At 35.4% G+C, this 13,796-nt stretch overlaps 1 protein-coding gene and 2 long non-coding RNA genes across 6 annotated transcripts in view; 1 reads left to right on the top strand and 2 right to left on the bottom strand.

Moving 5' to 3' along the window:
• The window catches only part of LOC140799774 (ABC transporter C family member 13), a 55,498-nt gene that overhangs the window by 2,650 nt on the left and 39,052 nt on the right, over positions 1–13,796 (top strand). For all 3 annotated transcript variants that reach the window (XM_073154233.1, XM_073154232.1, XM_073154234.1), the window contains exon 6: positions 1,787–1,884. In XM_073154233.1, coding sequence (XP_073010334.1) covers positions 1,787–1,884 — 98 coding nt within the window. The remainder of the gene's footprint in view (positions 1–1,786; positions 1,885–13,796) is intronic.
• On the bottom strand, positions 337–12,407 carry LOC140799775 (uncharacterized). 2 transcript variants are annotated; one of them, XR_012111068.1, is made up of 3 exons: positions 10,333–12,407; positions 7,515–10,235; positions 337–376 (listed from the first exon to the last, which is right to left on the bottom strand). It is a non-coding gene; the product is annotated as an uncharacterized lncRNA (long non-coding RNA). The 2 variants fall into 2 exon arrangements; XR_012111069.1 differs by lacking the exon at positions 337–376 and having other exon boundaries at positions 5,284–10,235.
• On the bottom strand, positions 3,668–5,139 carry LOC140799777 (uncharacterized). Its single transcript, XR_012111070.1, has 3 exons — positions 4,968–5,139; positions 4,745–4,863; positions 3,668–4,649 (listed from the first exon to the last, which is right to left on the bottom strand). It is a non-coding gene; the product is annotated as an uncharacterized lncRNA (long non-coding RNA).

Below are 13,796 nucleotides of genomic sequence, written 5' to 3'. Positions count from 1 at the left end.
TTGGATTTAGTTTGCTTTACCAGAAATATATGTTAGCAACTAAGCATATTTAACAAATGGTTGTTTTCTTTCCTAAAAGTCTAGATTCATTTTCTGTCTATCTCAAAATTTTGAAAATGAGAAATCTTATTATAAAGGAAAATGCATTGTTGTATCATAACACCCAAGAAGTTATTTCTTAAATTTTATATCATTGCTTCTGTACAATATTTTACTTCTTATTCCCTGCCCACTGTTACCAACAAAGGAATATCCCTTCACCTTCCAATATTTCTGGCATTATCGTCAAAGTTGCCCTGTGGTTCATAAATGTTTTGTAAGTCACTGTTGTAACCACAAGAAAAGAGGTGCAGCAATTATGCTGCCACCTGTATACCTGCATAGACATTAATGCACATATTATCCATCCGTGAATCTACGACACCCCAGCTTGTGTGTGGCTCACAAAATTCATTCGTGATTATAAATAACTTTTAAGAGGTGACCTTCGAACTAGATTATGCAACTTGTTATTAGCTTGATATTGAATATTTTGTTCGGATATGCCTGCAAAAAGGTGGCCTGACCACACACTTTGGGTTTTCTGGGATTGAAATTATAAGTTGAAACTGAGGATTTTAGATTAGATTTTCTTTCTAGAGAATTTAGATTTCCAAAAATTGAGAATTTTCGGTTAATGATTTATCCTTCTACTTGAAACCTGCACTATGCACTACCATCTTGTTTAATTTCTATACTAAAGAAAAATTTCTCAGATCTAGGAAGGTGTTAAAGACAAGCTCTTAGAGGACCATTACATTGGTCTATGAATTTAACATTTTTCATCTTTTTGAATCTTACATTCTGCATGCTGTAATTTATGATCTGATTGATTGATTTCTGTCTCTTTTTACTAAAATTTTCAGCTTCAACTTATAGGAGATTCTTTGATAACATCTCTGTTCATTTCTACCATATAAAGCACGGATACAGGATTCGAGGACACTAATATGGGGATATGGCAAATTCTTAAAAGTAGGATGAGATATGGCATGAACATGCCAATAAATAAATAATAATATATGTTCAATCTATTGCCAACTAATATAGCATATGGTAAAAAATAATTACATCCCATAAATAATAAGATAAAAGAAAAGAAAGTCATATATTTAGTATCTACATGTCTAAAACTTTAGAATAATTTTATTACAGATGTTGATATGAAAATCAAAATATTAGTGAAACATTGAAACATTATTCAATTATTCATCTGCAACTAATTTGGATCATAAATTACTTTGTAATTATATGTTTAATTCATTATCAAATAAATATAGCCTTAAAATGTCATGAAGGATTGAATAGTCATATATATAAATAAAATTGATCTTTTATATCATCTATTAGCCAGAAAAGGACTGGATGTTCAAAAGTTGTATTAGAGCCGTATCCCACCATATTGGAGCTATATCGAAAAATTAAATTTATTAATTTTTAATTTGGATACTCCTTTAGTCATATCTGATACATATCGACGGGTCCGAAATGTATTAGTAACTAGTACAGAAAAGTAAACGGAGTATTTGTGCTTCATGATTTCTATCTCTTCGATAGTTGAAAAATTGACAAGAATGTAGATGTTGTATCACTATTATTTTTCTAAGATGATCTATATAACCTCGATGGTTGAGGATTTGATAATGCTGGTCAAAATGATATAGAACTAATTTTTTGACAAATGTGGAGTGGCTTCTTTTAAGTTGAATTGCAGCTTTACAGGCTAATTTGGGATATTATCTGACAGGTGATAACATGTCTTAAGGAGAGTTCTTCTTTGTCTGCTGAAGTCATGTTTTGTATCTTTGTCAATGTTGTTAGAGCTATGAGTCAATCTCATAAAAGGTTCCACTTTCTTACTCTTTTGTGCTCTTTTGTGGAATTAATTTCATTTTGAAATAGCATTATGTTTTCACTTTTATGCCCATCAAATGTGTACTTTGCCAATGACTTGACCTTTTACATGTATATCCAGAACTTTGCATACTTACTGCTCTTAAACTTTGAAATTTCATTTGTTCCATACGATAAGCTGACATTTTCTATACTCTATACCACTATATCTCCCAAAGTTCTAGTACTTGCACATCTATTGCTCTTAAATTTTGGAATTTAGATGCCTAGTGTAATTGTTTTCATGTTTTGACTTAGTATATCTGAGAATTAGCAGTTTTAAGTGTCAAGACAAACATAAATCCCTAAAAGCATAACTAGCTATCTTAATTCCACATTTTCTTAGCTAAGTAGATAGTACCAATGACTATTGATGGCCATGCCAGTAATGGCACACCCCCGTGCTGATCGGCACGCGTGCCACTGGCACGGTGGGGCATGCCGTGTCGATGGTGGCATGGCACGGCCATCGTTGCCAATGACTATTTGCAGTGTGCATCTTCGAGTCCCCAAAATGGAGAAAGAAAGCAAATCTCATATCTCATTATTGTTGAAGAGATCTTTGACATAACAAATAAGTGCAATCTTCAACAATAATCTTGTCAACCACAGACGAGTATAAATAGTGACCTAATGCAAGGGTTAACAAAATCTGACATTTTAGAACAATTAGGTCAATTTGTAAGAGAAGGCATCAATCACCTCATTAAGTGATGGTTATGGAGATTATGAGTGTATGTTTGAAGGAGCTCTTAAGCATATTATTGCAGCATGTCCTGATTCCTACCTTTTTTGCTATATTATAACTTATAAGGATCTAATCACTTATGATAAATGCAAACAATAAGTAATACATGACAAATGTGTTGCACTATTTTATTTGTTGCATTGTTTGTGAAGTCTTTAGTGTTGTACATTTGTTTGTTCACATGGAATGACAACTTTCATATCAAATTCTTCAAAGTATCAATAGAAAATGTATAATATGGTAGAGCAAGTTCAAAAGTATAAGCAAAAGCAAGAATGGGCATACCTGTAGTGGCACGCCACTTGGCATGGTGTGTGCAAATGGGCATGGCTATGTGCCGTCCTTCACGGCATGTGGAGCTCTTTTTTTTTTTTAATTTTTTTTCTCATCAATCATTATTAAATCAACTTCAGTTCCCGTGTATGTTCAATATTTATATCATATGATAAGAGAATTATAAAATTTCTATTTATTTGTACGAAGACTATGTGAAACATTATAATAAACAATACTATTAGTCGATGAGTTTTGAAGATTATTTGCAATATTTAGTGCAACATTCTCGTGTTATTCTTGTGTCGACAAATGAAGTCTTTGATCCTCCTCGTCTAGATATTAGTTTTAATTATTATATTTAATATTATTATATTTTCAATTATATTATAGAGTATTCAATCATATTATGAAGTGTTCAATCATTAATTAGTTTTTATGAATCTATTCAATCATATTATATGTTGAAATATTTATATTTAATTATTTTTTTAATCTTTAATAAAATAGGTTATTTATAAAAATAATCTAAAGATAAAATACTATAATGTAACTTTTAATACATACATATATACCAAAACTTAAAGATTGATATGTTGAAGACTCAAAAATATTTCTAAATATCTTAAAAATTTTATTAAAAATATTATAAATACGTGTTAGTGCTGGCACTGGTATGGCCATCGTTGAGCAATAGTATGCTACCGAGCTTATAGAATTTTAATATTCGGTTAAATCACTTTTCATATTTGTTTTCTTCCAATATTTTGAAAGGCGGCCGCGGATGGCGGGCGGTCACCCCACTACCTGGCGCCTAGGCGGAAGGTGGGCGACAAGGCGGGTGACAAGGCGGTCTAGCATTTTTAATATAAAAAGATCATAAATAAATAAATAAACATATATAATATACATAATCACAATTCACAACCATAATAACATAAATACATAAATACATAAATAGCAACAAGTTCTAAAATAAAATACTAAATAACATAATCACAATTCACAACCATAATAACATAATCACAATTCACAACCACAATAACATAACCACAATTCATAACTATAATAACATAAATACATAATCAAAGATTCAAAATTATCACCACCATAAGTTCCTAGCAACAAGTTTACAATCATAGGTCATAACAAATAATATGATAAAACATATCAAAATCATAAGGTCCATAACAAATAACATATAATCAAAAATTCAAAATTATCAAGTTTATAACAAGTTCGCAATTATAACATAAAGGCCATCTTCTAATCTTCTTCACAATCTATGGGAGGAACTTCATCTTCCAAAAGATTATCATCGGAATCATCATCAAATTCTAGCTCAACATCATCCTCATCATTTGTTTCTTCATCCGACTCAATTAATTGCTCATCTAGAAAAGTGGAAGGAGTGCTACTAGTAGTAGCTTGAGTAGATCTAGTGCTCCTCCTTGATCTTAAATATTCTTTGGCTCCTGATGCTTCTGTCACCATCTCCCAAGTTAACCCTTCACCTGGAAACCTCTTGCTCTACATGATCATTATCCAACCATTCCCTTGCATTATTTCTTTCTTTTGAAACGACTGGATCCTTCTCTTTCGCTATCTTTCGATCCTTCATTCTTGCATTAAATTGCACATAAACAAGATCATTTAGCCTCTTCACTTCCAATCTATTTCTCTTCTTTGAATGAATCTGAAATCATCATTCATCAAATCAAAGACTAAATCAATTTGATAATAAAATTCATCAATTTAGCTTAGTCAATACAATGATTAATGATATATTACCCATTCAAAGGAGCTCCAATTTCTTTCACATTCTGAGGAGCTATATGTTAAATTAAGAATCTTAACTGGCATACATTTCAAGTAGGGGGCACCGGCTCCATATACACTCCACCAATGAGCTATAACCATAAAAATTAAAAAGTAACTTAGTAACATACAAAGAATAAAACTGTAAAAGACATATTTTACACTTTTACAACATATGCTAATTAATAATTATTACCTGGGTTGAATTCATCATTGTTAACTTCTCTTGTTAATCTTACTAGTGATCTCCCAAATATCCCAGTGGCATCCTTTTATATGCTTTCATCTCCACATTTAAAATATGAACTTGAATGGCTTGATCTGGATAAAAGTTCTCAATACAACTAAGAACACCATCCATTACATTAAAGTCAGTCTCCATCTCATCCAAATCTCTATAAAAATAGTATGGATTTAAGTAGTATGCAGCAACGTGGAGATATGTATCAAGCTTTCCATTTGTTGAGTGATCAATTGCATCTAAAAAGGGCTTGGAAGATGTCTCATTATTATTGAAAATATTCTTTATTTCTTTCTTGACGTCTTTCAATCCGCCATATATGAATCCCATTGGTGACTTTCTTTCACCATCAACAACTCGTAGCAGCTTCACCAAAGGAGTGAATACTTTAACTGCTAATGACACTTGCCTCCAAAATTGGTTATTGAGGATAGTAGAATAAACTCTCTTTCCTTTAGTAGTTTTTGACCATTTGCAACTTAAAAATTCATCAGAAGTAAACATAAGCCTTAATTTTTCTTTCTTCTCCAAAAGACTGTAATGTGAGAAATGAAGTGGCAAATATTGTAACCCCGGGTCTCACAATCTCTCTTTTTAGTGTAAACTGATGCATCAAACTCAATGTTTTGTGATGTCCATAAATGAACACAGTGATTTCTCTTCTATGTTCAATTGAACCCTTAATCCTTCCTTCCTTTGATATCATCTCTAACATCAAATCTATACAGTGGGCTGCACAAGATGTCCAATATATACGAGGATAATTTATTTTAGCAACCGTACAGTTGCTAAATTAGCAGCAGCATTATCAGTCACAACTTGAAGTATATTTTCCTCTCCCACTTCCTTGATACCCTCAACAACAATATTGTGAATGTATTCACCTGTATGTGAATCTTTAGAATAATCTACTAAACGTAGAAAACTAACCCCCAGCTCACAATTGACACATAAATTCATAATGCTTCTTCCTTTTCGATCTGTCCAAGTATTAGTTAAAATGGAGCAGCCATTTTTCTTCCATGCAGCTCTATGGTTCTCCAAATCATCATTTGTTTTAGCCACTTGCTTCTTCAAAAGTGGCTCACGTAACTCATGCATAGTGTCGGCTTGAACCCCGGACCATCTTGACCAACCTGTTTCCATCAAAACATGAAATGATTTATCGAGAATGACATTAAAGGGAATGCCACACTTATAAACCCAATGAGCTAAGTACATTAGCACTCTATCTCTTTTTTTTTTGCAAAAGTATCTTTTATACTTGTCTGTACCATCTTCCCCCGCTCTCTAATTGAAACTTCTGGATCAATAGATGTGTATTTGTCTAAAGGACCTCTACTTCTTGGCCTTTTACTTCCAACTTCTAAAATTTCTGGATCTTCCTTTTCTCCAAATATATTTACTTCTGCTCTCAATTTTGTTTCCTCTTTTGATTTATTCTCCTTTCTCCTTTTGTTCCCCTCTATATGCTCTTTAATAACTTTTTTTGCCTCATCTGTAGCTTTTGGACAAGGCGCAATATCACCTCTAACATGAGTAATATGCTTCTTGAATCTACTAATTCCTCTCTTAGTAACTTTCCCACAAAATCTATATTTCACTGTGTTGGCATCGATTTTATTTGGAAGGTATCCATATTGCCACCCTAGATCATTGGAGCCAACAGGCACAAAAAATTCAGATAAAGTTGACCCAACCACAGACGGTGTTTGAGAGGAATTAGTAGTCATATTTGACTACCTGTATTCTGTAATAAAATTGGGCAAAAAACAAATATGATTGATAATTCATAATTTATATTTCAGACTTAAAAATAGTAATTAATTACTGTTTTACCTCCTCCAGTAAAACAGATAGTAAGATATTTAGTTATTTACTAATTATTGATTACTAATTTACTCTCTAGTTAATACTTAATAACTTAATCCAGTAATTCACTAATTCAAGAGAAAGGTTAGAAACATATTAACACTAAAAGTTAACTCACTATTAAATCTTAATCTATAATCTTAATTTCTGAATTAATTAGAAGAATTAAGAAATAAGAAATAGAGAAAACATATTATCAGACAATTAGAGACAGAAGTAAGAAATGAGGAACTAAGTAATAAGAAATAGAGAAAAACTGAAAAACATATTATCACTTATCAGATAGTTACTAAATTAATTTATGAATTAAGTAATTAACAATCATTAACAGATTACTAATTAACATTTCAAGTATTCAACAGATTAGCAGAATAGCAGATAACTATTATCAGATAATTACTAAATTAATTTCTGAATTAAATAATTAACCATCATTAACTAATTAACGAACATATTATCATTATTATCAGATAATCACTAAGTAACTAACAGTGTTAAGATTTAACTACTTTAGACAGAATTGAAAATTAAAAAAAAAATTTAACTACTTCGGTGTGAGAGATAGTGAAAATGTGAGGAGTGAGAGAGAGGAGAGAGTGAGAGAGAGAGAGTGAGAGAGGGGGCCCATACCTCTGCAGCGATTGCAGGCACAGCGAGAGCAGGCGCAGCGAGAGCCGGCGCAGTGAGAGAGAGGGCGCAGCGAGAGAGAAAGGGCGCAACGAGAGAGAGGGCGCAGCGAGAGAAAAAGGGCGCAGCGAGAGAGAGAGGGTACACTGAGAGAGAGGGCGCAGCAAGAGAGAGATGGCGCAGCGAGAGAGAGATTAGGATTTAGGGATTTAGGGATTTTAGTGAGAGAGAGAGGGCGCAGCGAGAGAGAGAGAAGAAATATTAATGGTTAATGGTTTGGTTAGTTTTTCTCAGTGGATATTGGATAATGTGATCCACTATCGCCAAACCCGATAAGGCAGGTTTGGCGGGCGAAGTTGCCAGCCCGCCTTATCGGCCCACGCGGCCTGCTAGCGCTTTTTAGCGCTCAGGCGGCCCGCCAATGCGGCAGACCGCCTTCTACCAGCGCTAGGATGAGTGGCGGGGCGGTTGGTGCGCCGCCCCGCCATGGCGGCCGCCTTTTCCGCTTTTCAATACATTGTTTTCTTCTGCCAACCTACTTAACCTCTTGCCTTTACAAGACACTATTTTGTATGGTTCTGAGTATTGATAGGGAAGTTTGTAGCATTTGAACATGTGGGAGGCCATTCGAATGGTAGGAGTGATTTGTCACGACCCGAAATAGGAATCATGACCGGCTATGCATCTCAATATGCTTGAGATACACGAAGCCTTATTAATACTTTCTACGTGTACGGTGGCAAAATAAATAAATAAAATGAAAATCTGTTTTATTAAATTCAAAACTACTTGCAATAAACATAAAACAATGCTAATGTTTTTGAGTCTCTAAACTAAAATAATAAAACTTCTAATCTAAAGCATAAAATCTAAAAGAGCGAAAAAGTGAATAGGTGAATCCTAAGTAGAGGTGGTGTCCGGGTACATCTCGCTCAGTTGCCCTGCTGACTATTACTTGAGATAGATAAATAAAAACAAAAAAAAAAGAATCTATGAGCCAACAGCTATAGCTCAGTGAGTGGGATCCACTCGAAAACCAAATAAATTTTAAATTATACTAATGCTGAATAAAATTAAACTATAAGCAACAATATCCATAATAATATGCAATAGACATGCTATTTAAATAATAACAATGATAACAATAGAGAGAGTCACAACTTGTAATCTTGCATGGTTTCAATATATTAACATCTTTTCAATATTTATACTGTCATATGTCTCAATGGGTCTAAACCGTGTGGATCCACATCAACTAGAAGTCACCTCGAGATGACGCTCAGAAATTTTCTTCATAGCTGATCCGGTTAGGGTCATCAGATGGTATCACTATGTGATCAATACACTCTATCTTTTTCAAGGTTCCCAGTATCGGGATCGGGATCGGGATCGGTATCGGCCGTCCAGAAAAACGATACGTATCGGCCGTATTGGCCGTATCGGCCGTTCGTATCGGATCGGACTATTTTTTAATTATATAAAATTCTAAATATTATTTAAAAATGCAGAAAAATTTAGAAAAATGACAAAAAATAAGAAAATAAAAATTACTCACATATGAAGTCTAAAAATTTAAAAAATTGTATTAACTTACTCAAAATTTAAAACTTTGTTGAATACCGAGCTGGTTCTCGTAAATTTCTATAGTCTTCATCATCATAATCACCATAAGTTTGTAAATATTGATGTCTGGGACCTGATGCTCCAAAAAGTGATTCCATCATACTAGTCATATTGTATGGATCTTGTTGTGTGACTTACGTTTGAGGAGGATAATAACCAGCATTTGGATCTTGTTGTGTGACTTGCGTTTGAGGAGGATAATAACCAGCATTTGGATCTTGTGCCTGAGAATACTGAGGATACTGAGGATAATAACTAGCATATGGATCTTGTGATGGCTCCAAACAATAAATACTCGTTTTACCATAATCATAGGAACCAAAATGCATCTCATGACGACGTCGCTGATATGTATATATATCCTCAGTTTCTTTGTCTTCACTCCTTATGCCTCCTTGACTTTCGTCAACAAATTTAGATGGAACGATCTCACCACCATATGTATCATCAGGACTATGACTCGTACCAGCCTCTGCCCTCGTCGTGATCTCTCCTAATATTTCATCTAACCATGGGTTATCTCTGTCATCTAATAACCTGTCCTCCATTTCTCTGATCCATGGAGTCAAGGGGTCTTCTTCATCAAAAACATGATTTAAATCAATCAGTTGTTCATTTTCTGCCTTTCTTCTTAAATTTCTTTCCATTGTCAGTCGGTTGCGTGTTTTTGTGTGGATTAAGGAAAAAGTAGTCCAATTTCTTTCACACTGTGATGAAGACACAATTTGACTAAAATCTTCTTTGCTATTGGCGTCAAATTTGGTGCCTCCTCCCATCCATAAATAGACCACCATTCTGCTGGAGTGTTATGAGATATAGCTGCAGCAACTTTAGCAGTACTGAATTGCCCAGCTCTCAATCTATATCTCTCCATTTGAAATCAGAAATATATTATTAGCTTATTGATTATATTGAAAGTTAAAACTTGAAACAAATAATAATAAAATTATTTAATTGAATCATAACTCACTTCTTTATCGCACAGGATTTGTTTATGAATATCGGGCTCAAGCTTGCTGATTACCTTTCTAACCCCCAACAAGACTTCACTATCATTATTGACATTTTTAGAGAATTGAAATCTTGGATTAAGAAAATACCCTATAGAAATTTAAAATTTGTAAATTGTAAGCATTTAAATTTTTAAATATTCATAAATAAAAGTAAATTAAAACTTAGAACTTAAAAACATGCTTACCAGCAGCGTGTATATCTCTATGTAGTTGTTTGTTCCATCTAGAATCAATCATCTTCCACCACTTCCTATAACTTTGGCCCACATTTTTTTTTATTGATTCTTTAGCTATGTCCATTGCCTCATATAAGAAACCCATCTCAGACTTGTCATCACTGTCTACAAGTCTTAATACTTTGACAAGAGGCTCAAATACTACGGTGGCAATTGTAATATTATCCCAAAATGTATTTCCAAGAGCCATATTTTTCAAAGTTTCACCTAAAGATTTATCTTTAGGTTTCATATTCTTAATTTTCATAGACCACTCCTGTGATGTAAACATCCGCATATTATCATCCTTGTAGTGCAGCATGCAGCAGCAGCACCTGCTGCAGGTGTAGCACAATGGAAAAAAAAAAAAAACTGAAAAAAAAACTTACTGAAGGTCGCCGGAGATCGAGGTCGTCGGATAACGTCGCCGGAGGTCGAGATCACCGGAGAGATGGAGATCTACTCACTATTCAGTCACCGGTGAGAAAGAGAGTAAGAGATCCGTGAGAAAGAGAGAAAGAAAGAAAAGAGAGAAAGAAAGAAAAGAGAGAAAGAGAGGAAAGAGAGGAAAAGAGAGAAAGAGAGAGAGAAAAGGGAGAGAGGCAGGTGGGGGGGGTGGGGACATCAATTATTGATGTCCCCCGGGTCGGGTCGGATTCGGGTCGGATCCGACCCGTTCCCACCCGTTTCGGCCGAAACGGCCAAAACCGCAGCTGAAACTAGTCAACTAACCGTTGAGAGAAGCTAGAGTCACTTAGAAAATTTTTCATTCATCCTAGGACTGTTCCCTAACTCCGCTAGAGTCACCTAAGAAAGTCACCGTAGTGATCTAATTTAGGACTTTCCTCTGGACTTCCAGATAGACTTGAGTCAGCACGAAAAATCACAAGCGATTTACACCGGGACTGTTATCTAATTGTACCAATACTAGTCTTATTTTTCTTTTCACTAAATTTAATATTTGCACAAAGTATGGTGATGCACTGAGTATAATGATTAAATGCACACAGAACATATAATAATTAAATTTTTGCATGTACAGATGAAATAAATAGATTTGCACACAGAAATTGTAATAATTAAATTTTTGCGCGTAAGGGTGAAATAAATAATTTGCACACAGAAAATTTTACATAGTCTAACAAAAGTACGAAATATAATAAAATAAATACGTGAGTGAACCCACTCACCTGAGTTTAGGCAAGACAACTGAAATCTTAAATCTCTAGCTCACGTATTAAAAATCACCACCTTAAATAATAAATAATAATAATTTTTTTTAATTTGAATAATATCAATATTTTTAGAATTTAAAAACTAAAAAGAACTAAAATGGGTTTAATTTACCTATTGGATTGGGCTGGGTTACTGTTGGCCTGCCCATTCCAAAAAAGAAATTTAATTAATCGGGTTCGGCCGAGGCCCAGCCCAAAACTAAGTGGATTGGGCTACGGGCTAACCCGCAGCCCACCCACTTAAATGGTTCGGTTCGGGTCGGGTCTTTGGATCCGAAATTCAACCTGAACCCGAACCCGAACCCGAAACTAAATAGAAAAGGGCTGGCTCGGGTTAAACCCGATCCCCACCTACAACCTTCTCTTCCCGCGACCGACGCGAGGAAGAGAAGGATCGAGGAGAGAGGTGGCTGTCGGTGACCCTGCTCACGGCGGTTCACGACCGGCTCTCTCTCTTTCTACTTCGTCGTCCTCACTAGGTGGAGGAGAACCCGTTACCGACGGTCGACTCCGACGCCGACGACGACTGGAGCCACGAGGGCTCTTCCAGAAGGCAACCATGGCGCAAGACTAATGGCTTGGAGCTCTCGAGCACGAGCAGCAGCAGTCTAAAGCCGCCAGCCGGCGAGAGTTGCCAGCGAAGCCGAAATCCCTAATTTAGGTATTTATAATTTACTCTATTAAACTTTAATTAAAATTTATGGGTGGGAGAGGGCTTACCAGCGAGTCGTATGGTGGTCTTTGATTGCTCCGGCGGCGCTCTGGCGATCCAATTCTACAGCGACGACTCCGACGATGAGAAAAAAAGAAAACAAAGGAGGGGACGAAGAGAGGAGGGAGGGGGGGCTGAGGGGATTAAGGGGAGAGAAAAAAATTAGGTTTAATTTATAGATTAAAAGATGATCAAATCTAATCCGATTCGGATTAGATAAAATCCTTTTTGCGCCTCATCGCGTGTCGGAGAGGGAGAGGGGAGGGGCTGCACGTGCAGAGTACGTGCACCCTCCTCTCTCAACCCCCTAAAGTTTTTTTTTTTTTCTGTTTCTGACATGATTCATCTCTATAAATGAAAACCCTAGTTTGCTTGGAAAAGCTTGCTTGATCTTAGGCCTTTGTTCTAGATCTCTTTGTGATCGTTGTTGGATGGTTAACACGGAGTTGTTTTGTATCACAAATTCATCTGGAGTGGTGATCTTATATCCATTGCTTCGTCGACATTTTTCTTCTTTTACTAGAAATTTCAATGTTAATTTAGGCGTCTTTGAATATAAGGATGTGCTATGTAATTGGAAGGTGAAGATTGTAGCAATCAAATTGAAGAAGCATGCATCTATTTGATGGTAGCACCTCAAGAAATAAACAACCCATGAAAGAAAAGTCGCATAGAGATTTGGGGGAAGATGAGAAAGATGCTTACAGAGAAATATTCCTGAGGCAAGATTCTTTCATCAAATGTCATAATTTCAAACAAAAATAATTGTCTATTAGTTTGTATACTGCAAAGTTTGAGCATCTAATGTTGTAGTGTGATCTCTTTGAGCTTGAAGAACAAATTGTAGCTCACTACCTTGAACGTTTGCACATTGAAATTCGGAATGTGGTAGAACTACAATCATGTTGGACCTTCGATGATGTTGTTGCCAAGGTTGAGAAACAATAGAATGAAGTTCGTAGTGACACTTGAGCAACCTGTGACACCTGAAAATATTCATTATGAGCACAACTTGCTGCCAAATTGTTGTTCACCCTTGGCTGTCAGCCACCTTTCGACGACTACCGTAACGTTAAATAATTATCAATCTATTCAATTTCGACCTTTACTATTTGAATTTTAACTTTTTACCTTAACCTCAGAATCACGTCAAACAAGATTCAAAAGAACCTAATTCGTGAGATCTAGATCTGGTTCTTATAAGTGGTATCAAAGCCAATATTCCTCAGTAGATGGTTAGTATGAGATCCAAGAAGACGAATGAGAAAATAGCATTTATGGAGGATCAAAAACTCATCGCCATCATTGTGGGAGTTTCTCTAGAACCACCACCACCACCAGTAATTGCCGGCAACTAGCCACCAGCATGGGCAAATACATTATTTAAATAATATTTAAACGAATTGGAGGAGTTGCAAATCTCTGTCAAGGACTTCATCTAGGCCTTGGTAGATGCTCTACTAGCAGCCCACTGTTGCCGTCGCTGA

This window comes from Typha latifolia, chromosome 13, assembly GCF_019914945.1.
Source record: "Typha latifolia isolate L0001 chromosome 13, TyphaL0001v2, whole genome shotgun sequence".
NCBI classification, from domain to species: Eukaryota; Viridiplantae; Streptophyta; class Magnoliopsida; order Poales; family Typhaceae; genus Typha; species Typha latifolia.
This window is presented reverse-complemented; position numbering and strand designations above follow the sequence as displayed.